We start from the raw sequence: 26,374 nt of genomic DNA, 5'->3' as shown, positions 1-26,374 counted from the left end.
TACTTTAAAATGATTGGCCATGCGGGAGTGGGATTGCCGTGGAACACATAATAAAATCAAATATTTAATAGAAATATAATACCATTATGAAGTATAATAACGATAAATAATAGTGGTTAAACGTTATCCAAATACCAATTAGTAATCACGAATATAGTATATTATGAAGTTAGTTGCCTACTTGCCAGCTTTTTTTTTTTTTTTTTTTTTTTTTTGTAACAGTTGTGATTATACACATTCTATCACGAGTTCTCTTTAAAATGCAGACATGTCATTAATCCCTGAACTGAAATCTGGGTTGGCGACCTGAAGTCCGATATATTCTCTCATTGCTCGACCAGTCGCCGGGCGACCGCTTGATTGACAGGCTTCTCTCCTTGACCAATGGCAGAATAGGTGGGAGGAGTCAGCGAAAAACTCGCTCTGACAAATATTCCGTGTTGTAGACGCTAGCTGCTACTTGCAGTACAGAATCGCGCAGAGAACGGAGCAGTCCAGCAATTCACGCGCCCAGCATTTCAATCCGGACCTGCAGGGTTCGAGCCGCAGCTGTTCTCTGCTCCTGTGCGGGTTCCACGGCGACCCATGAGAACTTTCATTTGACTTCATCCTTTCATTTTATTTTATTTTTATTTTCAACCATTAGTCATTCTGCTTATTATTATTATTATTATTATTATTTGCTTCATCAAACAGGCTACAGTTATTCCATTCTTGCCTTAATCATTTTGGGAAGTCCGGTGTTTTTTTTTCTCCTCGTTTGCCTGAACGGAATACCTCGTATTTGGGATTGGTAGGGTACCTGCTTGGCTTGTTATCCACACTCCGGGGGGATTAACTTCCATGTCTCCAGGGACATCCAGCACTACGGCGGCGACGACACGGGTCGCCTTCCTGTGAGGAATGTACGTGCTCCCCACGGCCGGTTGATCGGAGAGTGCTCCACTCAGTCGTATTTTTCACCGAATGAGAAACTGTCCACTGTCCACGGTGCTGCTCTATCTCATCTGGGGCAGGACAAATAGAGGAGTAACGTTAGCACTTCCCAACGGGATGGTTCACTTCTAACTGGACTCAAATTCAGCATTTTTTTTTTTTTACTTTTCTCCTGGAGCGGGGATATTGAGTTTGGATTGTCTCAAGCAGCACTCCACAAGACGCTTTCTTTTTTTCGAATTAGAAATTCCCGCGGAAACGGAATTTGACCGTAACGGTCGTTTAACGGACCATGGGCGACTCTCTGTGGAGATATTACTTTGGAGTTTTATTCATCGCGTGCAAGGTGAACCTGTCCCGCGCGCTCATCCTGGACTCCATATACTGGAACACCACGAATACCAAGTAAGTGCGCGAGGCGGCAGAGCTCCGTCAGTCACATCTAAGTTAACCCTCTTCCACTGCCTTTTAGAGCAACACTCTGAAAGTGGGTGATGTCGGTAAAAGAAAAGAAATACACTTAATGAGGATACATGGCAGCGTACGGTGTTAATGCTTTCATCCATTAACGTTACTGTAAAATGAAAATTAATAGCAGGTGATGTGGATCATCGAGCAGAAGGGAGTGACGCGTTGTTTCCACTCACAGGGGTTTTGCACATTAATATGAGAAAAATGGTCTTGTTTCACAGTAATGAATAGTTCCTGGTGCTAACTTGTAAATTTGAGGGAGCAAGGAAGAAAAAAAGTATATATTTTTGAATGGCCCCACAGGACCTCAGGTCATCACTCTTTTTACCAACAGTGATGTGAGTTATTTCATGAATCATGACACGAAATAATTTCGACAAAAACAATTAAAGGAAATCGTAGGAGTAGTATTTCATGTTTATAAGGACAAATATGAAACGTCCATTGTACAAATGAACATTTTTAATTGTTGGTTACATTTCCAACTGAGACATATATATATTTTTTTGTACGGCGTAACGTCAGGCCTAAACCAACGTTAACGTTAACGTTACCTCGGAAAATATTGTGTCATTCTCCCCATCACAATCCTATGATAGAAAATCAGGCCTCCAAGCATTTTTTATTTATTTATTTATTTATTTATTTATTTAGCTAATGTTCTTTTTATCATTGTTTTAATGAAATGGAAATTAAATGATTATCTTAGTCCTGGGTTAGGCTAAGTAAGTTACTTAAAAATGCCTTATTTGTTCTGGTTTTTAGGCGTGATGAATAAGCCAAAGTAATTGTGTGTACAATTTTCTAAAAACCTCTGATTCATCTCTGAATTACCTATTTTTTCCCGAAATGTAAGAGTAGCCGCATTCAAAAGAGGCATGTTTTTCCCCTCATTGACTGTTAAGTCAGTCGTGGAAATGTCAAGACCATCACACGCATAGCACATCGGCGCTGAATCATGCATTGATTAAAACATCGAAACATCAAGTGACGCCGAAGGGGTCTCGAGCGCCGCGCGGGAGTCTCGAGCGCTTCTTGGAGAAACTCCACGCTCTTTCAATAATTCAACTTTCGCTCTCGGCCCATTTTTTAAATAGAAAAGGACTCCTCTCTTTTTACCCCTGCATGTAATGTTATATGGGACACGGGGCAGGGAGGATAAACCGCATAAACAGGTGCCCAGTGTTGATAATCACGGTCGTAATTACACGGTCGTTATTACACGGTCGTTATTAAACAGTAATAGAGCGGCTGTCTTTAGTCATCTGGCGGTGTCGCAAGTATCCTTAAGTAGCCTACGTTAATTAATAAGATTGTAATTGATCTAAAAGGCTTTGCTCTGCACAATGAGAGGATCTTCTTACAGATCTATCTATCTATCTATCTATCTATCTATCTATCTATCTATCTATCTATCTATCTATCTATCTATCTATCTATCTATCTATCTATCATAAAATAGCCAGTTCCAAATATTGTTTGGTTTAAATCATCTTGAGAGAGAAACACGTCGGTAAGGATGCATGATGAAGGAATAGGCGACTGTTTGTTGCTGTATTTGTAGGAAAATCTGCCGTGAGGGGATGAAGATGACGTGTTGTATTGAGATTCAATTTTGCTGAATGTGCTCATCATGATTGGCCCACTTTTACATTACTTTTATATACGATCTTCTTTTAGACTTTTTTATAAAATATTTTATATGGAACTTTAACAGTTAAATTACTAATGGATTACTGTGGATAAGTGATGTTTACAAATGTCGTAAACATTTCTATTGTGGATATATACATTTGGATAACTTACAGTGTTTTAATTCAAAGAAGAGTACAATATATATATATATATATATATATATATATATATATATATATATTTGGGATGAGAATGCGTTGTATATACACATTTATGACCGTCCATTTATGAACGGTCATGGCAATTCTGTGGTAAAAAGTGTACGAGTAGCTATTTTAGATTCCTGTTAGACAGAGCTAAGTAAGCTTGTTCGTTACATTTTACATTAGTGTTCAAACGTTTATGGGTGATGATTACATATCATAAGTACTAAGTAATCATTCTTAGTTGTATTATGGAATAGTTTGTAATTGCAATTACAACATTATTTCAATTAATTATATTTGTATATTAACTTGACACTGAATGTGAAGTGTCTGTTGTTATCTATTGTGACATCTTCATTGATGTAGGGTGACCATGAATTGACTACGGCAGGGGTTCTCAAACATTTAGGTGCCAGGGACCCCTTTCAGGGGAAAAAAATTTCCAAGGACCCCCATCATATTTATAACCGTTATTGAGCACAAAGTTAATGTGTGAGCGGCTAATGAAATATTTTTGCACAAAATTAATGGTCTCCACCCAGGGTACTATGCAGGAATTTCTAAATAGCCTACTGAGGTTCCAAAAGTCATCTTGCTAGGAATCACTTAGGATCTCTCACTTAGGAAATTTTGATGTTCTTGATCTACACATGTGCATTTTAAGGTGTTATAAGGCCCCACAATTGGATAACTATAGATTTAGAAGCATGTCAGTGGGCAGTGGCATACTTTTTTTTTTTTGTCAAGATGTCACGAAACATAATCACATATTCCAAACAGGAATGGCCTTAAAAGAGAATGTTTCAATAATTAGGCCTATTCTGCACACATAAAGCCCATAAGCCTATAAATACAATGATAATGGCATTATGTTTAATAGGTGCGTGCGTTGTTAATTTGAGCTTCTGTAATTAGCTAAAAAAAAACATACAAGCCTATATGTTAAATATATAAATCCATAATATTAATCTCATGGGCACAGTATGTTTCTCTTGACCTGCTTTTTCCTTTGTTAAAGTTGAGCTTGATTAATACTTTGCAAACTGATTGTTTCAGTCGTTTTTTAAAACTTTTATCTAAAACAGCTGTTTAGTTTATGTTAATTTAGGCCTACATCTTATCTCGCACTTTATGACCGTTGACTGAAACGTCGTGCGGGGATTCGCGTCGTGCGGGGAACTTTGAGTTCATTCAAACATTTTGACATTGAGCTGTCGTTGTTAGTCTGCTGAAGCACTTCAGACGAGAAGGTCCGTTATCATCGCGATGTGCATCCTTGCAACCTCAATTGTGGGTACGGCCCTGTCACTATGCACTTTTATTTTGATAATAATCAGACTTCTAATGTCAAATCTACAGTAGCAGTGCTAGAACTGACTATTGTGCGCGCACGCGAGACGCCGGCGCGCGATTACGTGGGAATTTTTTTCTCAGCAGTGGAAACAGAGTGAAACAAGGAAACAAGAGTGCATCATCCGAAACGGTAAAGTGTCCATTTTTTATTTGTGTATAGGCTACATTATAAATGACTACAAAATGTCATGCCTTTTAAAAATACAGAAAACAACCGGATGCGGGTTCATGCCGTCTCTCTGTCTCCTTTCTGGCGCACGTCCCGCAAAATCAACAGCAGCGAATAGTCTACTTGACGCACAGATATAGATTATCTATCTATAGAAAACTTTAAGTGTCTACTTTGTATTGTTTTGTGTTGTTAAATGCATTATATAAGTTACTTAGGGATAAATAGCATGTTTTCAGATGATAAAGAAAACATGACTCATAGCACGGAAAAAACGTTAGGTTGTTATAAATTATTTCGCGGACCCCCTGGCATTAGCTCACGGACCACCAGGGGTCCGCGGACCCCACTTTGAGAACCACTGGACTACGGCATGTCTCTCTATTGTATTTCACTGTAAACATGCAGGCCTCATTCTGCCGTTCCATGGAATTGCTCACTGCCCACATTCCTGACGTTCTGTTGGGATAGTTCAATGTATAGTTCTTCATAGCGCATGACTAAACTAAAGGGGGATGACACTAATAGCTTTGTTAGCGTTGGCGGCTGTGTTTTTACCACCAGACAAGATAAACAGCAAAACGGTTGGGCATGGCTGGAATCTTGTTACACTTTATTTCTTTCTTTCTTGCTATCTTTTGGCAATAAAGTATTTCATGATATGAATTCATTTTTAATAATAGATGAACTAAGAACCTGACTCCCGTCTGCTATCGACTCCGACTTCATTTTAGAAACACAATTGCTCAATAAACACTAAGTAAAACTTACTGTCTGATGATTAGTGAAATCCCATTGGTAGTTTGTGAGTACCGAACAATGCTATGGGACATGCCTTCATCTAAAGTATTAATGATGTATAATGGAAGAAGTGTGCTTAAAATCTGCTGTTTACCCATCCACTACTTTACCTTGGATTTATCAGGCATGTAAAGGACCCCCCCCCCCCCCCCACACACACACACACACACCACCCCCCTCCTCCTTGTTCCTTCTGGTAATCCATTTTGTCGGAGGTGAAGAAACAAAAGCAGTCTGCTCTACACGTTTTCAGTCAAAGGAGGTTCCCCCTTCTCTTCATTAGGAGATTACATCGCTTAGCAGGGTTCTGACGGGGGCACATCCATGGCTTCATACAGATGCAGATACAGCATGGATGAACGAGGGGCGAGTGGGCAATGGATAATAACTACCCCTCCCCCCTCTGCGTTTAGTGATACAAGAACTTAATGCTAGACTGCTGGCGAAAGACTGTTATGATTTAGATGCTGAGTTAAAGGAGAACTCCGGGCAATTTTTAAGTTAATCTTGATCGTTAGACCTTTGTGAGTAGTGACTATAGAAAAAAAACGAACCGGATCGGTGCTTGCTACGCGGAGCTGCGACCGCGAATGCCCTGAGCTCTCACCCAGCTCTCACGCCAGCTATGGGGGCATGGACATAAAGAGCGTTTTTGAGCCTCTTAACAGACACAAAATGCAATTAAAATGTCTGTCCAACATGAACAGGGACCCTACATGTGAACAAGATGCGTTTAGCAACTTAGCCATTGTTTCAACTCACCTAAATAGTCTTTTAGACGGCAAGCCGTAGTCTCGTGCTGCAGTACCGTGCTGTAGCCGGAAGGTAAACAATGTCCAGGTGGGAGGAGCGTTGATCATGACGTGTGTGCGACGACGCGACAAGTTATGATCAAAGTTGATTACAAGTGAAGAGAAAAGTAGTAGTAACGTAAATATGGAGAATTTAGAAGATTTTGAACAGATGGAAGAGGAGTTTGAGTTTGATGGTCGTCCTTATTTATTCGAACCAGAGTATACTGACGAAGAGCTAGCCTCACAAGAGTCGGAAAGAAGGAGACAGACCGCGGAGCAACCTGCAGATGAAGCAAATGCTTCAACGACACGAATTTCGTGCAACTGGTGGTGTTTGTGTGGGTGTTGTGACCCAATGCCTACCGAGGAAGAAAGCCTGTGCTGTAAAGAGTGGGATCTCTTACAGCCAGGTAACGAGAAATGTGTCACCTGTACCGAGGAATTTCCTGCTCTTATCCAAAAGACAGTGCTGGACACTTTCTTCTTCGTTCCTAAAATAAACTGGAAGAAACGTCCACAACCAGAGGGACCAAACGGGCAGCTATCCATAGAGTGAGTTTAATATGTGATTGATTACATATACATATTACATAGACATTTTATTTTTTATTGAATAATAATAATAATAATAATTCAGCATTTTCGCTAGTGAACTAACCATACGTTTGCACTCTTTGCCCCCAACCCCATTCCCTATAGCCAATACAGACTGGTGGCCTACCGCGTTGTGCTAGAATGGGCACTAAAAGGAGAGCGCCTTGGACGTGGCATTAGAAGACCATTACCTAGCTGTGTTGTATCAATGATCAGAAGAAAGTATCCCTCCCCCACTGGTACTTACATTGGATTTCAGGAGACAGAGGAGATATTCTAAATGCTTAGTCTGAATTTTACATTGTGCTTCTTTAAAAAGATTGTCATCATGATGTCATTCCTTATAATAAAGTAAGTAAATCAAAGTTCTTGTGCTCCTATGTTTTTACTAAAACAATAATAATGCAGTATTACTTACAGTTACAAACAAAACTTTATTTTACAACAATAAATGAAAGAACAGTGGATGCTTCATATTAAAAAAATGTCAAACATGGTCGTGTAACAATGGTTTTGCAAAGATCAAAAGCGTGATGTTTTATGAGCGACCAGATCACTCTTGTCCGGCCTTGGAATTGGAGCGATGTTCTGGAGCAATTTCCTTTGCCCTGGTTTACGAGGGGGTAAAGTGTCAGAGAAGATAACAGTATTGTCCTCTCTCCTCCTCAGCACACGCTCAACAAGATCATGGCGAAAGGCCTGTGTGGTATTTTCAAACATGGGTTTTGCAACCCATTGCTGACTCTGTCTTGAATATACCGCTTTGTACCGAGGTTGTCCTAAAATACATGAAATTACAAATTAAATACAGCTTATCCTTGGAAAACCTAAAGAGACTTGGTAATATACAATGAATGTGATGTCATGTAAAACATATTTATTTAAATGAGCATTTATTATATGATACCTTCTATTGTCTTCGCCTGTGGTCTCCCAACGTTGGTATTATGGTCAAGTACTGCAAGTTGGGTACGAGCCCTCATGCTGTCGTAACTGTAGTGAAGTCGCTTCTCAGCATATTTCAGCATGACCTGATGGTACACCTCCAAAGATCCTGTATAAATGTAATATCACACACTCAATGACCCTAATGTAACCGGTATTATTGCGTTGTAATATTTGAATCAATGTAAACAGATACCAGTATGCTTGAAGAGTGACATCTGCCTCAAGTCTCTAAGGAGATTTTTGTCCAACATCACTCCCTTCAGTGCCACAAAAGCTGCTGAATCTGGTCTCAGCCACTTTTTGCGCCTCTGTTCATCCCCTGTCAGAGTTGGGTGATTGCAGGTGTACTGAGCACCATCCTCCTCCCACCGGTGAATGCCACATATGTGGTGCAGAAGCGACTTCCATCTTCGTACACATTCCTTTAAAAATAAGATTGAAGTCATATTTTGAGAAATACTTTCCTGGTTCAAATATTATGTTATGTGCAAGGTAAATACTATTATAAATATTATCTATCACTGTTGTTACACTGACAAGAACATGTGTTGTTATCATTGATATAACAGTAACTATTATATACCAAAAATATTGTATCGATGTTATGTATTATTTAATAATCTTACCTCTTTGTCACCTTTGCTTGTGCTGCATGACCAGTACAGATGGTTAGTGATTGACTTTATCCATGGCTGCAAGTCTTTGTTGTTCTTCTTATTGGATACAAGTACAAGTTTCTTCTTCACACCTGTACAAAACAGTCAAAAATTACATATAAAAAGTTAGTGAAAAAAATGAAAGAGAAAAACAACTTTTCTTGAGAGATACAATCCGTTGATTGTCAATTTAATTTACTCACTTTTGCTCACATGCCAGGGATCAAATTCATGTTGGATGCTAGGGTAGTTGTCCTTCATAAGTTTGCGGACAGATGGCGATCTGTCAGTGGTCACAACATCAACAACCACTCCCCTGTCAAGCAAGTAATCCAGACCCCTCTGAAATCCTAACACCTCCATAGCAACAGAGCTGGTTGTTTCTGTAACCTAGAGAATAATATTGACCGATCAGACAAAGCATGTCTACATTTGTTTTTGAAAACAATTACATAATTTGGTTTTACAAATCATAATAGATAACTTACTTGAACCAATTCAAAATGAATGATCTCTTTTGTGGCATCATCTTGAAATGAATATGTACAGTATTTGCTACTGAAACCTGTTGTGAGAAAAAAGCAGAGATGAATTTGTAACTATGATGTAGGGTCATACAGTATAATCAGTTTGTGTCATACAGTATAATCAGAATCATATCTATTCTAACTCGTGGAGTTATGATTTACAATTCCAGCAAAATGCTTACCTGGACTGTCACTTCTAGCATCCCCACAGAGCTCAACTTTCTGTCCTGAGGCACAAAGTTGCACAAGACGTTCAATTAATTTCTCGTGTCTATCTATGTACGCTTGTTGGATGACTGGTATTAGGTAGACAGATTGCATTGAATAATATTGAGTTTTCTTCGGAATTGGGGTATGAAGAAGCTCAGCCCAGTCAGAAATGGTGGTATGGGTGGTTCCTGTGAAGAAAGTGCATGCGCTGATGAGCAGGTTATTTTCTGCCATCCCTCTAATGTCTGGACATGAAGACCAACTTCCAGGGTGATCATTCAAGCATGTCCAAAGAACTCTGATTTGGCTTCCATGGGTTATAATCCTTTTGTTCTCCACTGCTGAGCCACAGGTCTGGCATGTGTTGAACAGTTCTAATAGTCTGGATTCATTCACAATCCACTTTCTGTCTTGTTCCGGTTCTTTTCCAGAGCCAGAGCCAGAGCCTGAACCAGAGGTTGATGTTGGAGTGTCGCTAGAAGGCGAAAAGCTTACGTCGGATAAAAGCATTTCCCCAAAGCTTCTGCTCATATCCAACGTTGTTGAATGTTCTTTATCGTCCTGTTTTTGAAATGTAAAATATATTTGTTGTTTAAATAAATATATTTACATGTATTTTTTAAAAATGAATTGGGATTATCACATAAAAAATAACAGTAGTACAGCCTCAAAAGAACAGCCATTCAACTCACTTGTGCCAAATCTCCACTGGCTGTGTTGGGGACAGACAGATATGATGACATTGCATCCTGGCCCTTGATATTAGAAATGTATAATATTACACTCTAGCGATGGCAAATGTGTTAAAAAAAATTTGAAAAGCTTTGATCATTGAGAGGCTTACCATTGATTGTTCCCATGAAAGAGGTCGGGCGATATATGTCCCAGTTAGTGAAGGCTTTGTGCGAGGCCTTACAGTTGATGTCTCTGGACTAGAGAGAAGTAGGGTCAGGCAGGAGGACGGACCAGACTGACTTGATCTGGATTCACTTCCTCTTTGGAGAGCTTTCTTTGGAGTTGACTGTGGCACTCCAGCTAATTGTGATTCATTCAGATGCACACCAGCAGCATCAGTCTCCTGAATAAGTAGTAATTAATAATAAAGAAAATAATAGATTTATCCAACTGCACAACACAATAACATTTTCTACTTGTATGTATATCGAACATGTAAGATGTAAACAACACTGGTCCAGAAGCACTTCCTGTTTCAGTTTTCTAACACTACATAAAAGCTGGGATAAAATACAACCAACAGAACATTTAAAACTAAATCAAAAAGTTAAACAAACATCTTTAAGATGTTTCCTTTACATGTGAAATAAAGAAAACAGTTACAAACTGAAACAGTAAGTGCTTCTGGACCAGTGTTGTTTACATCTTGTGAAATGGTCTATATATGAAGAGTTCAGATGCAAAAGCCTCTAAATGCATTTTGAAATTTTCTTCTTTAATGATGATTTTTATCAAACTTGTATATTTAAGTTCAGTAATTTCACTTAAATAACAATTAATAGGTAATTATCATTGCCATTTAAGTGAAATCACTGAACTTAAATATACAAGCTTGATAAAAATGATCATTCTAGAAGAAAATTTCAAATGGCATTTAGAGGCTTTTGCATCTGAACTCTTCAAATAGTATTTCCCTAGTATATCATCACATATCTCCCCCTTCACCATACTGCACACACAATTTATTATCTCTAGCAAGTGCAATTTATTCTTATAGAAATTCGCAAAACACAAATATAATTCAAGTCAAAGAAGCTAGTGAAATAATTACAGCTTTGTAAATAAGATTACAAAAACATTCATGCACATCTCTACTCATGCCGCGTGTACCCAAATGGAAGAATATAGATGTTTCATTACCTGCACAGTGGTTACACCCGTCTTCGGAATGGCATTTTTCTTCAAACGGCCCCGCTGTGTTGAGAGTGTGTAGTCATCCTTGTCAAAATGTTCGCTGCAAATGCGGTAATCTTTAGCGCGTAGGACTTCTACGGGAGTTTGCACATCAAGTTTTAGTACAACTAGCCACAACTGCAGAATCTCCGGGTCATGAAAAGGAAGACGATGAAAACTTAAGCTCTTATATTTTCTCATTCTGTTGCCACAATTCGGAAATGCACAAACACGAACCATTTTTTCTTCACATGTAATCAACTCTGATCATAACTCGTCGCGTCGTCGCACACACGTCATGATCAACGCTCCTCCCACCTGGACATTGTTTACCTTCCGGCTACAGCACGGTACTGCAGCACGAGACTACGGCTTGCCGTCTAAAAGACTATTTAGGTGAGTTGAAACAATGGCTAAGTTGCTAAACGCATCTTGTTCACATGTAGGGTCCCTGTTCATGTTGGACAGACATTTTAATTGCATTTTGTGTCTGTTAAGAGGCTCAAAAACGCTCTTTATGTCCATGCCCCCATAGCTGGCGTGAGAGCTGGGTGAGAGCTCAGGGCATTCGCGGTCGCAGCTCCGCGTAGCAAGCACCGATCCGGTTCGTTTTTTTTCTATAGTCACTACTCACAAAGGTCTAACGATCAAGATTAACTTAAAAATTGCCCGGAGTTCTCCTTTAATCATTTTCCAAATTTGTCATCGTCATATTAGCGGATGGGTGGGATTGTTTCACTGCTGGGAGAGAGAGAAGAGAAAAGGGAATGAGGGAAAAGTGCGACGTCTAGTAATGCAACAAAGAGAATAAAAGTTGATTATTAAAATGCCATTCATGTTGCTCTGAAATGTGAGAGGAGAGCGGACTGGGTCTTTCTGGATTACGGATTGAATGGATGAGACCAGGAAAGAATGAAGGGATAGGGTGACAAAGGAATAAGGCGCCTGTCTGGTTGCTTTGCCTTCTCACCCGACCCAGGTCTCTGTTGCAAAGCATGATGGAGCGATTAAACCGCGAGATGTCTGTCCATTTCTTTTGTCCCCCGCTTTCCATCCACGTCTTTCTATGCCCAATGAACCTCAATATTGGTCCGATGATTGAAAGTCAAACAGCTTATGTTCCCTCCGCCCATATGCGTCCGTCGCCCTGTGTTGTTTCAGATCTTTGGGTTAAAGCGCTGTGTTCCTATTGGGGCAGGATTAGGCTACTGCTGTCACTGTGTCACGGCTCGGCCCACACAGCTAGAGATTAGCATTGGAAAAGAAGGAAAGAGAAAAGCTGATGGACAAAGATCCATATGTAAAAGCAGTATTTAAAGAAAGTAAGATTTATGAAAACATTGGTTTAAAAAATATTGAACATGTTTATCAGGAACATGTGTTGGTTTTTGCAAATCTGTATTTTGACCCCTAAGAAGTTCTTCAAAAAAAGGAAATAAAAAAAAACAGATGTCTTATCCTTTACTCTTTAACGCCTTTCAGCCGTCCATTCAGCCCACCTGTTTCTTAGCTTCAGTTTTATATTGTGTGTAAGTTGCCAGAAAGAGTCCTGAAAGTCTTATACTCATTAGCCGCAGTTAGTAAGTTATTTTCTTTTCCTTTAATGTCTATGGCCAACTTTATTTTAATGGCTTCATTTTGTAGTGCTTTTAGAAAATCTGCCAAAAATGAATATTTCAATCAGAGCTTGAGTAAATGAGTCAGTGGGAAGAAGAAAAAGAGAAAAGATAAAACAGATGCAAAAAAACAACAACAAAAAAAACAAAAACAAAACAGAGATATACAGGTGAAACTTGTGCAAAAGTTCATTTATTTCAGTAATTCAACTTAAAAGGTGAAACTAATATATTATATAAACTCATTACATGCAAAGTGAGCTATTTCAAGTCTGTATTTGTTATAATTGTGATGATATGGCTTACAGCTTATGAAAACCCCAATTTCAAAATTTGAATATTGTGAAAAGGTTTTCATATCTGTAAGCTATAATCATCAAAATGATAACAAATACAGGCTTGAAATATCTCACTTTGCATGTAATCAGTTTATATAATATATTAGTTTCATCTTTTAAGTTGAATTACTGAAATAAATGAACTTTTACACAATATTCTCATTTTTCAAGTGTATGAGGGACAAAATGTGGATCACAAATTAAATTACGTAGAAACATCCTCGAATGGCACGGCCATGTCTTCTTAGATGTAGTGCACATGTCTCGACCGTTCTCTCTTATACACACTCGCGCCTTTTCCGACTTAATGGCTTCTCTGTGTGCAGCTGTAGTCTTGTTAACAGAATGAGCGGTCTGTGTTAAACGTGTGCAAACCCTTATTCTGTCATCCTTTTCTTTTTCACATTCACATGTCCCAGAATATTTATGACCACTGGGAGAATCACCAAGGCTAATATTGGGGGGTTGAAGTGTGTCTTTTAGACAAGCATTAAAGCCATTTACAAACATGAGTGTGACCTCTGGCTTTATTTGTTCAACTACCCTCCACTTTTACAACCTGCTCCCCCCAAAAACCAAAACTAGAATGTTTTAGCAGCAGCTCCTGTAAAATACAGACAAGTAACCCTTTTTTAATAGCAGAATGTGTGTGTATGGGCTGCGGGGTGACCTTGTATACCCTGTGGTTTAGGATAATGAGTGTGGGTTGCAAAATGTCTGTCGCATCTAGCATGCTGCATTTGGCCTATACCTCTCCCTATTCACAGCTCAATGCTTGTTTGCCCATTAAATTAATAGAATTTACACTGTTTAAATGTTCTTTATTGACATTGATTTGTTCTGTGAAAGAACCATTAACATCCATTGACTGTTTCTTCAGATTATTAAAATGTTCTTCATACTAAAAAAAAAAAACTGTTCACTGAATGAACCCAGAATGGTTCTCCTATGGCATTCACTGTAAAAAGAGTGGAAAAAGATACTGTCGAAAACGTTTCTAGAAATTTCCTTTTGGGAAAACAGTGCAGATTTGTGTTTTTATAGGTGTGTGTGTGTAAACTTTTGAGGTGTGAACATGTTTTACTTGGGGAATTTATGAGTCTCGCCCTATTCTTTTGAACGATCCCAAGGCAAATATTCAAACAAACCACGAACATATGCGAGCAAACTGTTCTTGGCATTTTAAATAAGCTAGCGTAGAGATAAGACATGAGCGAGGTAGCAATCCAGTGTTCGGCTCGAGAGGATTTGCGTGGCTAGATCTGTCGTAGAGATAGTCCTGACAGCCACCCCGTTGCACGTCAAACATACACACACACACTCACAGTTTTCCCATCTACTCCTGCTTTTGTCCCTTGAGGCGGATGGCTGGGAGCGTCGCCTGATGCGAGCTGCTGCACTTTTTCCTCTTTATTTCTCATGACATCATTTTCTTTTCACCACACTGCTGTTTGAGCACTTGGCATCAGAGAGACTATTTACCTTTATTCTTAAGTATGAGCCATGAGTCAACACCTTTGTCTCTTTTTCTAGCTGCTCCATTTTCTTTTCCGGTTTCTCATAAAGGAACTTAAAAACACTCCAGCATGCAGTTTAAGATCGTCTCAGTCTCGTACGTTTTTATGATCAGGATTTGTTTTATCCTTTATAGTCACTGCTAAATAATTGATCACCCTTCTTTTAATTATTGATCAACACCATGCTTCATGATCCAGCGTATTTTTGATCCTGAGAACAGTGCGAATATGATTTATCATCTGTGGTGTGTCTCACTCTCTCTCTCTCACACTCTCTCTCTCTCTCTCTCTCTCTCTGTCTCTCTTTTTCTCAAAGGTTCACGCCAGGACAGGGTCTGGTGCTGTATCCACAGATTGGGGATAAGATGGACATAGTTTGCCCACGCGTGGAGGGTGGTTCAATGGAAGGAGTGGAGTATTATAAACTCTATATGGTTCCTCTGGAACAGCTAAAGTCCTGTCAGGTCACAAAGGCGGACACGCCTCTACTCAACTGCGTCAAACCGGACCAGGACGTCAAATTCACCCTCAAATTCCAAGAGTTCAGTCCAAACCTTTGGGGCCTGGAGTTCTTCAGGGGGAAAGACTACTACATTATCTGTGAGTATGATGGCGGTTTCATTTGTATTCTGTACGCTGCCGTTGCCGCACCGCTCTGGCCAATTAAATTTGCTTGGATTTGTTTATGTGGTTTTGAGTATCGGAAAATGTTGACATTGCGGCGGGAACTACATTTGTTATGTTTTAGTGAGTCGTGGTGCAAATAATGACACGCTTTTATCACATTTGCTAGTTTTTTTTTTTTTTTTTTTTTTTTTTTTTTACATCAGTTGGAATGATTGTTAGTTCCAGAGCTACAGAGGTGCCAAGTTTCTGTTTGTGAGTGGCATTTTTACCATGAATTTGTACATCCACAAATACAAATGACTTCTCCTATTTGCCTTGTATCGTTTTGCATGTGGGTTGAATTTTCACATTTGCGAGAACAATAACTGCTCACCTGGCCACAACACAAAAACTTCAGGCTCAAAGCAAGCTGTATAAACAAACAGCGGGTGAGGTGGAAGAGGAGCACAGGGATCTAGCAAATGGAATAAGGCACACACACACACACACACACACAAACAGAGACCGCTGTGATACACAGCGCGTCAAACACATTGCCCAGACCTGAGTGGCTCTCTTGCGCTCTTTCTCACAATGAGAGTTCACTTCCAGCATAAGGAGAAAATCCAATTTTGCAGTTGTGGGAAAATTTGCTCCTCCTTTATTTTGTTTTCACTCAGTTTCTCTTAAGCGACTCTAATTTGTGGAGAGAAAAGTGAGAAGGAGAAAAAGAAGGTGGAGAAAGAGAAATGAGTTCATTTTGCTGCATTGTAGATGATAATTGGCCTGGTGTACAGCTGGTGTGTGTGTGTAGTTGTGAAGCGCAGAGACGTATGGCTGCTGTGTGTGGTTGGGGGGTTTATTCGATAAGTCATTAATTAAAAAGTTTAATCCTAATAGCTCAGTTTAATCACTCTGTCTTTATCAATTGGATCTGCTCAGAAACCAATCAGATGATTTCAGCCCCTTATAAATGTGTTCAGCAAGCCAAACATCTCTCTCTCTCTCTCTCTGTATGTGTCACAGGTCTCAACAATGAGGATTTTTTTTTTTTTTTAAGTTTACAACAACATACTTTATTGTGTTAAGATGTTAAAGTTGTTAATCAAATACGGTATATTCATGTAAAAAGTTTGGGGTCAGTAGGTTTTAAAGATATATACATGTATTCAGAAAAAAACACATTAGATTGATAAAATGCCAGTAAATACTTTTACATTGGTATCAAAATATGAATCATTCATATTTAAAAATATATATTAAAAAAAATGTTGTAACAGTTTACAATAAGGTTTAATTTAACTATAAGGAACTAAGAATGACCAATACTTCTACAGCATTTATTGATCTTAGTTAATGTTGATTTAAACTAAAATCAAATTTGTATTTGTTAAAATTAGTTAGTTAGTTAGTTAACCCAAAAATGAAAAATATGTCATTAATGACTCGCCCTCATGTTGTTCCAATCTTCGCATCAGAGTTTAAGATATTTTAGATTTAGTCCGAGAGATTTATGTCCCTCCATTGGAAATGTGTGTACGGGATACAGTCCTTGTCCAGAAAGGAAATAAAGACATCATCAAAGTTGTCCAGTGGGTTACTTTGAATGTTTTGAAGCATTGAAAATACTGCGAATGAAGCATACGAAAAACTATGACTTTATTCAGAATTGTATTCTCTTCCGGTTCTGTTGTCAATCTGCGTTCAGTGATGCTGGTGACGTAAGACGCCGCTGACGTATTATCAGTGTGCCCGAGCTTCGTTTACAGTCTTGAGGGAGACGCACGCTGTAAATAAAATAAACTGTAACCTAACTAACTAACATTAACAAATATTAATAAATACCGTCACAAATGTATTGCTCATTGTTAGTTAATAAATGAACTAATGTTTATAAATGGGACCTGATTGTAAAGTGTAACAAACATTCTTCTACATCATGACTGACTAACAGTATATAAACACACATTTTCTGGTTCAAAATATGTACACGCTAAAAAACGTGCAGTCTGTCAGCTGGCACAAAACTCACTCGCATTGACCCCAGGTCATCTGTATTGCTTTATTGTTGAGCCCTGGTGTGTGTTGGTGTGTGCTGACCAAACTTTAAAATGGCTCTTCTATTGTTCATATGCAGCCTGATGCTGATGACTCTGATATGATTGTGTGTGAGTGTGTGAACATGAGCTTGATGTGATCTGACCTGACAGATTGCCCTCAAGCTGGGAGCAAAAAGAGAGATACATGATCTAAATATGGCGAGAGAGAGAGAGAGAGAGAGAGAGAGAGAGAGAGAGAGAGAGAGAGAGAGAGAGAGAGAGAGAGAGAGAGCAGGAATGTTTCATAAAAAAAGATCTGTAGAAAGATGTGATAACTGAATGCAGAGACAAACAACGCATTCTCACCCCAAGGCGTCACCTTTGACCATGCTTCAATATTTGACGTTTTAGGCGCCCTTTAGCATCACTTACATGACGCGATCCTACGGCGTCATCTAACTGACGCTAAAGGAAAGCGTCAGTTAGAGGACGCGGTTAGGTTTAGGTGTGGGGTGGGGGTAGGGTACACGCGATCCTAGGGCGTCATCTAACTGACGCTAAAGGGTGCCTAAAGCGTCAGATATTGAAGCATGTCCAAATGCTTCCCAAGGCGTCAGTTGGGTGATGCCTTGGGAGTGAGAATGGGCTGAGACAAACTACATCTATGTAAATCATAAAGGTGCACTCAGTAATTTTCTCCCTAAATAATAGAATAATAGTTCATTAGTAGTAACCAAAAATCTAGTTCATTAAAATTCTGATTTTATCCGTTTCAGTTATAGGACAGAGTCTGTGAGTGGTTGTTCTTGAAATCCATCTATTGTGCCAATCTAATACAACAGTAAAGGTTTAATGTGTCCTGCGATTGGCAGAAACACTCGGCACGGCAGGTATTTGAGTTGCAGATTAAGGAGAAAGAATCCAACCTTCTCTGAATGTGTTTTCAGTCTCTCTTCCCCATACTGAACGATGCCCCTTAGCAGCTAGTGATGTAACATTGCCTGAGGGAGAGCATGTCAGCAGACACCACCCACGATGAGCATTTATTACTGATGAGTGTTAAGTGATTTATAACATATTAAATAACTATTTTTAACCTACATTTTCCCCTTTTTGTTTCATGTTTTATACTTTTGTACTTCAGCGTTGTCATCTCTGTACTTTATACGCTTTGGCAATATTATAAACATTAACAATCATACCAATAAAGCAATGTTGACTTTGAGAGAGTGAGACACGAAGCGGGAGACATGTTGTTTGGCTCGGTTCAAAGGCAGTGGGGGCTTTTCGAGGTGCCGTGCCATATCTTATTAGAGTAGATGTGCGATGTTTGTGTGTGTGTATTGTTGTCTGTCAGCTCTCATTATTGGCCTGAGTGCTGTTCACCATTCTGTGACCCTGACGCCATGTTGATCAGGTCAAACTCCGTAACAACAGCTTCAGCTCGTCACAACTCACAATCAGATTTGCTAAAGCATTACACAAAATAAAATTAAAAATAATTGGATGTTTACAATAATCATATGTTTAATACTACTCAATTAGGCATTAAATGCCTATCGCACAGTGTCGGTTTCTGGTCCTGTCCCACTGGTTGCCCTTTTGTCATGGCAGGACTTTACATACCTCACAGCCTGTTTGAGCTTGATAAGGTTTCACCAAGCAGGTTTGAGTGTCAGTATCGGGTTTTTTGTGTATACCTTCAGCACTCAGACACATTTATCTAGTTGGAGTCGGAGACATAGCCTTGTCTCCACTAGTCGTTTTGATCGCACTTTAGTTTAGGGTCCAATTCCCAATATGAATTAATTATGAACTACGACTTTTGCCTTGATAAACTTCAAATTAACTGCTTATTAATAGTTAGTAAGGTAGTTCTTAATAGGGTAGGAGGATTAAGGGATGTAGAATATGGTCTTGCAGAATAAGGCAATAATAGACTTACAAACAGCCAATTTCCTAGTAATATGCATGAAATAAGCATCTAGTTAGTAGAGAGAATTGGACCTTAAAAAGTTTTACTGTTGTTTTTATACAAGACTACTGCAGACAAACCCAAACCCATATTCTACTGCTAAAATAAAACCATTTCAGCTTTAGAATACAGTTAACATATTTTATTTATTAATCTTTTTTTTTTTTTTCAAATGAGGATGGCCTCAAAGGGTTTTTTTGTCATCGAACACTTTTTTTTTTTTTGACCTCTGTTGTTTTTAGACTGCTCTAAGAATTTTTTTCAGTCTTTTTTTTTTTTAAATTAAATTATTAAGCTATTTATTAAACCTGTTTTCCTAGGTTAAGTTAAACTGATATTAAGTATGCTTTTACAAAAGCTTAATAGGACAATATGCGCCTGTGTGAGTGGCCTCTTTTGGTTACAACTCACCTATGAATAATTGCTTCAGGAGTATCTTAAGGAGTATCCTAATCAACTTTCAAACAGTCACTGAAAATGAATTAGACGTGACGGTGAATATACTGTTGACCTGGAATGCGATCATCATGTGATTTTTGTTTAGTGATGTGTTTGCGTGTGTGTGTGGGCTCATTTGCCAGATTTATGAAATGAACTCATTGAAAGGAACGCAAGCTTTTAAGGAGCTTTACATGTAATGAGCTTGTGTTCTTCTCAACACTAAAAAGCCAGAGGTCAAAGAACTAACAGAGAGAGAGAGAGATGGTGTCATTCTGCAGTCCTTACAAAAAAGTAGAAAAATCAGAGAACAGAAAGATCTGTCACATGGCGCACACATAAATTCACTTGCACTCCATATGCTTCATCAAAGTGGCAGCATTGGGGGTAAAAAGTGATGATGGGGGGACAGGCGCCTCATAGACTCCAACATCACCGCCCTCCCGTCTCACTCTTTCTCTCTCTGAATGCAGGCCACATTGTTCTGGACGCTGACCAGACATTAAGCCCTTGGCAGCTCGTTAGCTCTGTGTTACTGACCCAATAGACCGCAAGCCTGCTGGGCGCGGACACACACATAACACACACACACGCACATGGCATAGCTGCATTGTTCGGTTAAAAGCCCACGTGGGACCAGTGGCCAGAATACTGCTGTTAGTTTGTATAGTGGGAGATGATGACGTCAAACATGGCTTAATTCAGTTCAAATTTAAAATCAAATTGCATATAGAAAACTAGTTTTCATCACTTTGTTTTTTAAGGCCAGTCCAACATCTGCTTAAAAAATGGCGGACTGTTTTTTTATTATTATTATTTAATCTATTTTGTTCTCGCTCACTTGTTTCTTGACAAACATCTGCTGTGGCTGAAGCGTTACGCGCTCTTAAACACGCTCCAAACCTCACATTCATTAATAGCACTTTCCCTCCGTGCCTTATTCGCTAAATTATTAACAATCGCTCCTGGTGCTAGAGGCCTTTGCTTTGCTGGTGAACAAAATCAGCTTTTATTATTCCTTTAATCCTTCTTATTTCCTATTGAATTGTTAAAGAGCCATGCCACATTTTCAGTGGGGGCTCTGACCATTTCATCTTTCACCATCAAAACAAACACAATTTTGCCCTGTACTTAAACATCGAATTCAAAAATGGCACAGTTAGGGCTGCTAAAAGTTTAGATTCATGATTCATGAAGGAGTCTTGACTGTTTTATAAAGCTGCATGAATATTCATTAGTTATGTTAATGTTGCAGTTACATCATGTAGATAGCTTGTATCTTTGGATCTTTGATCAATCTCATTGTATTTGCAATTTTGCATATATAATAGCAACGCATGTTGATATTATGTTGCCAAAGCTCTTGTTTTTGTCGTCATCTTTCAGCTACATCTAATGGAACGATGGAAGGGCTGGATAATCAGGAAGGAGGGGTGTGTAAAACCAAGTCTATGAAAATCATCATGAAGGTTGGACAAAGTGAGTAATCTTTCCATTGCTGTGTGTCTATGTGGTAGTCTAATAACTGTTTTACTGTGGAACGAGGATGTAGAACAATAGCAAAGCCCTTCGAACCTGCTGCAGACCTTGCACTGTAATTAATGACAGCGTTAATGAATTCATAAATAACCTCACCAGTGACATCCGTATTAATTACAATAGGCCACACCCAACAACACAAGCAACTGAATTTCTCGCCTTCTCACGAACATACAGACACATGCTGAAGGTCACTAGATTAATCTTGGCTGCTTGTTTTTTAATGACACACACACACACACACACTCACTCTCAGGGCCGCTATCAGTCACACTTTTATATAGCTCTCCCCATGAAAATGCATACATATATTAGAGTGATGAATGTGTTTCTTATCTATGTTTTGCAGACCCCTCCGATCCCATTTCCCCCAAAGAATACCCCACCAGTTACCCTCCCAAACACCCCGACACAGGGGGCAAGGACACCAAATCGAATGAAGTACTTGACAAGCAAGGTACGTCACACACTTTATCATCTCACACACCTGTAAGGGGATGCACACCGATTCATCATTCTCTCTGCGTTTTCATCGCTTTTTTGCTGAGCAAGTGCCAGCCCTCTGTCACAACGGCATGCGCACTGATTCGTTCTCATAAAATCCTTCTGACAAGCAAATCGTTAATGTGACAGAGCAAGATGGACGTTCTGGAACACATTCATTTGTAGAGTTTTCCCCCCACTTAGAAGCATATGGACATCAAAGTAATTTGAGTGGAGTGTCTTAGGTACAATAATCCACTTGTAAAACAGCCTTAGTGTGAGTGTTAGCAGCTCATCTGTTCAGCCAGCCTCAGGCCGCCCCAGATAAAGTCACTGGAGACCAAAGCCGTGCGAGGTCACTCTGTCCACTGCTTTCCATGAACAACGAATGTTTCTGAAATGTTATATCTTGTATTTAATATGCATTTTAGAGAGTTCAAAAGCCATTTAAAGGCACTTCTTAATAAAAATAATATTTCTTTTCTATACGCTTCTACTGAAGCTTTGTACTCTAGTTTCTTCTTAAAATTTTTTTTCATGGCACCGCTAATACCGTCGGCTCTTTTATGATCAATCGCTTGTGTTTTCTCTCTTTTGGAAGTTGCTTTGGATTAAAGCATCTAAAAAATAAATACATGTTAATTTATTTCATTATACATATAAGACATTTTATTTTGTGTCAAGGCATCTTTTTAATTGGTTAGGAGTGTGCCACTTTCTCTCATCTAGTCCCATTCACACCAAGAACAATAATTTCTTCAAATAACTATAAAGATAACTATATTTTCATCCACACGAACCGACATAACGTTCTGTTTATTATACGTGTGTGCTGCAGTTATGTCGCCTGCCACTTTAAAGCTCAAGCTTTTTAAAGTCAGGTGGATTCTGAATGGCTGGAAAAAAATCGTTTCTTCTTTGATGTTATCGCTATAGGACTTCCCTTTTCTCAGAATTAGAATGATTATTAAGAACTTTATAGTTATAGTTATCATCCTAAGTGTAAACGACCCTTACTACTAGTTGCATTGCTTTTTTGCTAAGTTCACATTTTTATTTTCCCTCTTAGATGCATCTCATCATGAAGACAAAGGAGATGGAAATAAATCGTCATCAGTCATCGGCTCAGAGGTTGCCCTGTTCGCCTGCATTGCTTCAGCCAGCGTCATAGTCATCATCATAATTATCATGCTGGTTTTCCTCCTGCTGAAGTATCGACGACGCCATCGCAAACACTCACCTCAGCATGCCACCACGCTGTCACTCAGTACGCTAGCCACGCCCAAGAGGGCCGGTGGCGGCGGCAACAACAACGGCTCTGAGCCGAGCGACATCATCATCCCACTGCGGACTGCTGACAGCGTCTTCTGCCCACATTACGAGAAAGTCAGCGGCGATTACGGACACCCAGTTTACATCGTACAGGAAATGCCGCCGCAGAGCCCAGCGAACATCTATTATAAAGTGTGAACACGGACACGCTTCTTTTGGACGCTTTAACCCCTCACATACCCCTCGATGAACCCCCTGTAGGCAGCATCGATGTCCAAGCCCACCCTCGTCCTGCCCCCTCTTATTTTTGGTGTTTCTTGTTTATTTTACAATAATCCTGATTATTACTGTCAGTATAGATGTTGCTGATGGTGGAGTGACGCTCCTGATTTGCTGCTCTTGCACCTGCAAAAATGAAACAGACAAATTGGAAAATGGACACCCTTTTGGGGCATTGACGTGCACTATTTTGGATACTATAGTGTGTGTACGAGGGAGCGTGTGTGAATCAGACGAGCTGGGAGAGAGGGGTTGAGGGGGTGGGCGTGAAAAGAGAGGTCTGGGAAATGATTCTTCTCTTTCCTGCTATATCATCTCCCTTAAAGACACAACACATGGAGATTGAGCAGAGAAGTGACATGTCAGTATCACACAGCAAGAAATACGAACTTGAGCTGTTTACTAAGCTTGGCCGATCGGCTGATCCGTCGCAAACAGGAAGTGAATGCAGCCCATTGGTCACAGCTACAGAAAGTGGATTTAACAAGGAAGCAGGAAGCTCTCCGGAGCGTACTTTTGGACATTTGAATGGACACCATCTGTTTTTGCACGTTCACTCGTACTGTTTTCATTTACGTTAGCTCTCCTCATTTACTCACCTCTACAAAATGACTCACAATGTTTACTTGAAGTCTTTTGTATGGTCATGCATCGTACTTGCGTTTCTTTCTGTCATTCCCAGTGAAGTCCACTTACAGACTCATTTGGTAGAAGACTAATAGGTATCGTCATAGAGATCCTTTTGTGCTGGTTTATGTGCCGTTTAGTAGCGTGGAAGACATACACATTTCATTTTGTATACGTCCGCTGCCTGTGCTGGAAGACCGAGAGAGATAGAATGGGAAGGAATGAGCGAACGTCAATATTTGGTACAGTTGCTGACTGTCCTGTTGCCTGCTGGGAAGGTGGAGGACCCACATGAACACTTTAGCAGCACTTTGAAAGCTTCTTCACCTTGCCCACATGCAGTACAAACACATTAAAACAGAGATCGCAGGGAGCGAATCACTCAAGGCTTATTGGCAAAATCCGTCATTTTTTACACAAAATGGCTGCCTTCCCCAGGCATGTGGGTGCAAAAGTTCCTGTTTTTCTAGTATTTCTGCCATCACAAACACTCTCACTCACCAGTGGCCAGTGCAGGTCGTGGAAAAGTGGAACTGCTGCTCTACTTTTTTGCTCAAAAGCACAGGGACATCAAATTGCATCATCATTATTTCGTTTTAAACAAAACAAAAGATTTAATTAGCCTTTCTTTAAGTATTTGTTTAGTTGTAGATGAGAACGGTTGGAGAAAGTTCACATGGAACTTATTTCTGATAGCATACAGACAGGTTGGCGTGAAACAGCAAGAAAATGAATAATTTATGGCGAATCTGCACATTATGCAAGCTTCGAGTTATCCGTTTTACGTTATACAGATATTGTGTCGTTTTCCATCGATCCATACACGAATAGCTGCCTTTTCACCACAAACGCACACATACCCGCACAAAAAGCACACACGCTCATGGCCAGGGTAGGGGCGGCTTTGGAAAGAGCCCTCAGGGAAAACAGCATGTTGGGTTTTAAAATAGCCGAAAGGAATGAGAGGGAAGGGCCAGAAACGGACCAAAGGAAGGGCATGTCTGACAGAGTCCTGACTAAACCAACTTCTCCGGCCTGCCTGTCTCAGTTGATGAAGCTCAGATGTGCTCTGGCTTGAAATTAGGCCCCTTAATCTGGAAGGAAAGCAGTAGACGTGGGTTAGCTAGCATACCAGATGAGAACGAGCACAGGCTAAATGTAGTAAATTGCATGAAATGGGAGCTTTCAGGCTCAAATTGTGGGAGGTTTCTGGAGGGGAAAAGACACATTATAATCGATGGAGGTCACAAGTGGATTTAGTGTGCGTTTTAGAGAGGAAGTCACCGAGCAGAGGCCATCGTATCCCATAACCCGCAGCTCCCAGTGGAATTCAGAAGTCATTGCGTGTGTGTGTTGTCATTTGTGCGAACCGCTTCTTGAGCAATGCCAGCCTGCAGACAGTTATCTTCATTTGTTTCTTACATTGAAATTGAAGTAATTCACCAAAGGTGGACTTTGAGATTTGAAAATGTCCAGTCGCACATTAACTGTTCATCCATTTTGTTTTTTTACTTGTTCATGGAGGTTCTTGAATCTCTCCGAGAAGCCAAGCCTTGTGTGATCGGAGCTTTGTGCCTCTGTAAGAGGCCACGAAATCTGCAAATATGCAATTTTTATTTATTTTTATAACAATTGAGAAAAAGATGATATACGTTCACCTATGGAAAGTGTTCTTAACCACTGAAAATTAAATGAAACAATACAGCATCAGAAAACACTACAACCCCGGTGTGTTATTATTATTATTATTACTTTTTTTTTTTACTTTGTGCTGTAGGTTCGAGGTAAACTGTGAAACATGAACACTTACACATACACACACACACACACACACATACATATTGAAGACTGAGCAGTTGTTTTAAACTAAAGAAGACAAACATTCTACAAAAAACTACAAACATGTTGGTGTTCGGTTGCTGTCCCATATGGGCTAAATATGACAATCTCCTTAGTTTCTTTGAATCCGAAGACACTGTCCCGGCAAGCTGGTTGCAAACGTTCCTGTAACATTTTAGGAGTGGTAGGACTTAACTAGTAGCGTAAGATGTTGCACCGATGTCGACGGAAGGTTTGTGAAACGCTAGGAGAAGTGTCTTCGGCCCACTGTAAAATGCCTTGCTTGTATGGTCACCCTGAGTTCACAAGACTCTAGTTTTTGCACCGTACATCTGTAGGTAAGAGGCTGTAAATACGTTATTGTTTGTATTGTATATGGATCCCCGGTTGTTACAATAGCCTTATTCTCACATTTTTAGCAAATAAAAAAAAAGTTCAGAAAAAAAAAAAAAAACATGAATCACTTCAGTTAAAAGAGAGCATACTAATTTTTTTGGTAAATAACTTGTGTAAATATTGACGACGAACCCAATAAATCGTTTTTTTATAAACTCTTAATTAAGATGTTTTTGTATAGAATTGGAATTTTTTGCTATGT

At 39.5% G+C, this 26,374-nt stretch overlaps 2 protein-coding genes across 2 annotated transcripts; one reads left to right on the top strand and one right to left on the bottom strand.

Annotated features, from left to right (window-relative positions):
* Nucleotides 1-447: 447 nt before the first annotated feature.
* efnb2a (ephrin B2a) lies at nucleotides 448-26,230 on the top strand. The gene is made up of 5 exons (XM_039682636.2): nucleotides 448-1,341; nucleotides 14,996-15,279; nucleotides 21,124-21,216; nucleotides 21,626-21,733; nucleotides 22,829-26,230. Exons 1-5 carry the CDS (start codon nucleotides 1,229-1,231, stop codon nucleotides 23,227-23,229), a joined length of 999 nt encoding a protein of 332 aa, XP_039538570.1. The 5' UTR covers nucleotides 448-1,228; the 3' UTR covers nucleotides 23,230-26,230.
* LOC148978344 (uncharacterized) lies at nucleotides 7,365-11,887 on the bottom strand. Its single transcript, XM_089133224.1, has 10 exons — nucleotides 11,176-11,887; nucleotides 10,145-10,378; nucleotides 9,993-10,055; nucleotides 9,273-9,861; nucleotides 9,052-9,128; nucleotides 8,767-8,953; nucleotides 8,534-8,655; nucleotides 8,101-8,329; nucleotides 7,867-8,013; nucleotides 7,365-7,738 (listed from the first exon to the last, which is right to left on the bottom strand). Exons 1-10 carry the CDS (start codon nucleotides 11,446-11,448, stop codon nucleotides 7,482-7,484), a joined length of 2,178 nt encoding a protein of 725 aa, XP_088989350.1. The 5' UTR covers nucleotides 11,449-11,887; the 3' UTR covers nucleotides 7,365-7,481.
* Nucleotides 26,231-26,374: the final 144 nt, after the last annotated feature.

This window comes from Pimephales promelas, chromosome 7 (genome assembly GCF_988280905.1).
Source record: "Pimephales promelas chromosome 7, fPimPro1.hap1.1, whole genome shotgun sequence".
Taxonomy (NCBI): domain Eukaryota; kingdom Metazoa; phylum Chordata; class Actinopteri; order Cypriniformes; family Leuciscidae; genus Pimephales; species Pimephales promelas.
The sequence above is the reverse complement of the archived record's forward strand: the minus strand, read 5'-3'. Positions and strand labels throughout refer to the sequence as shown.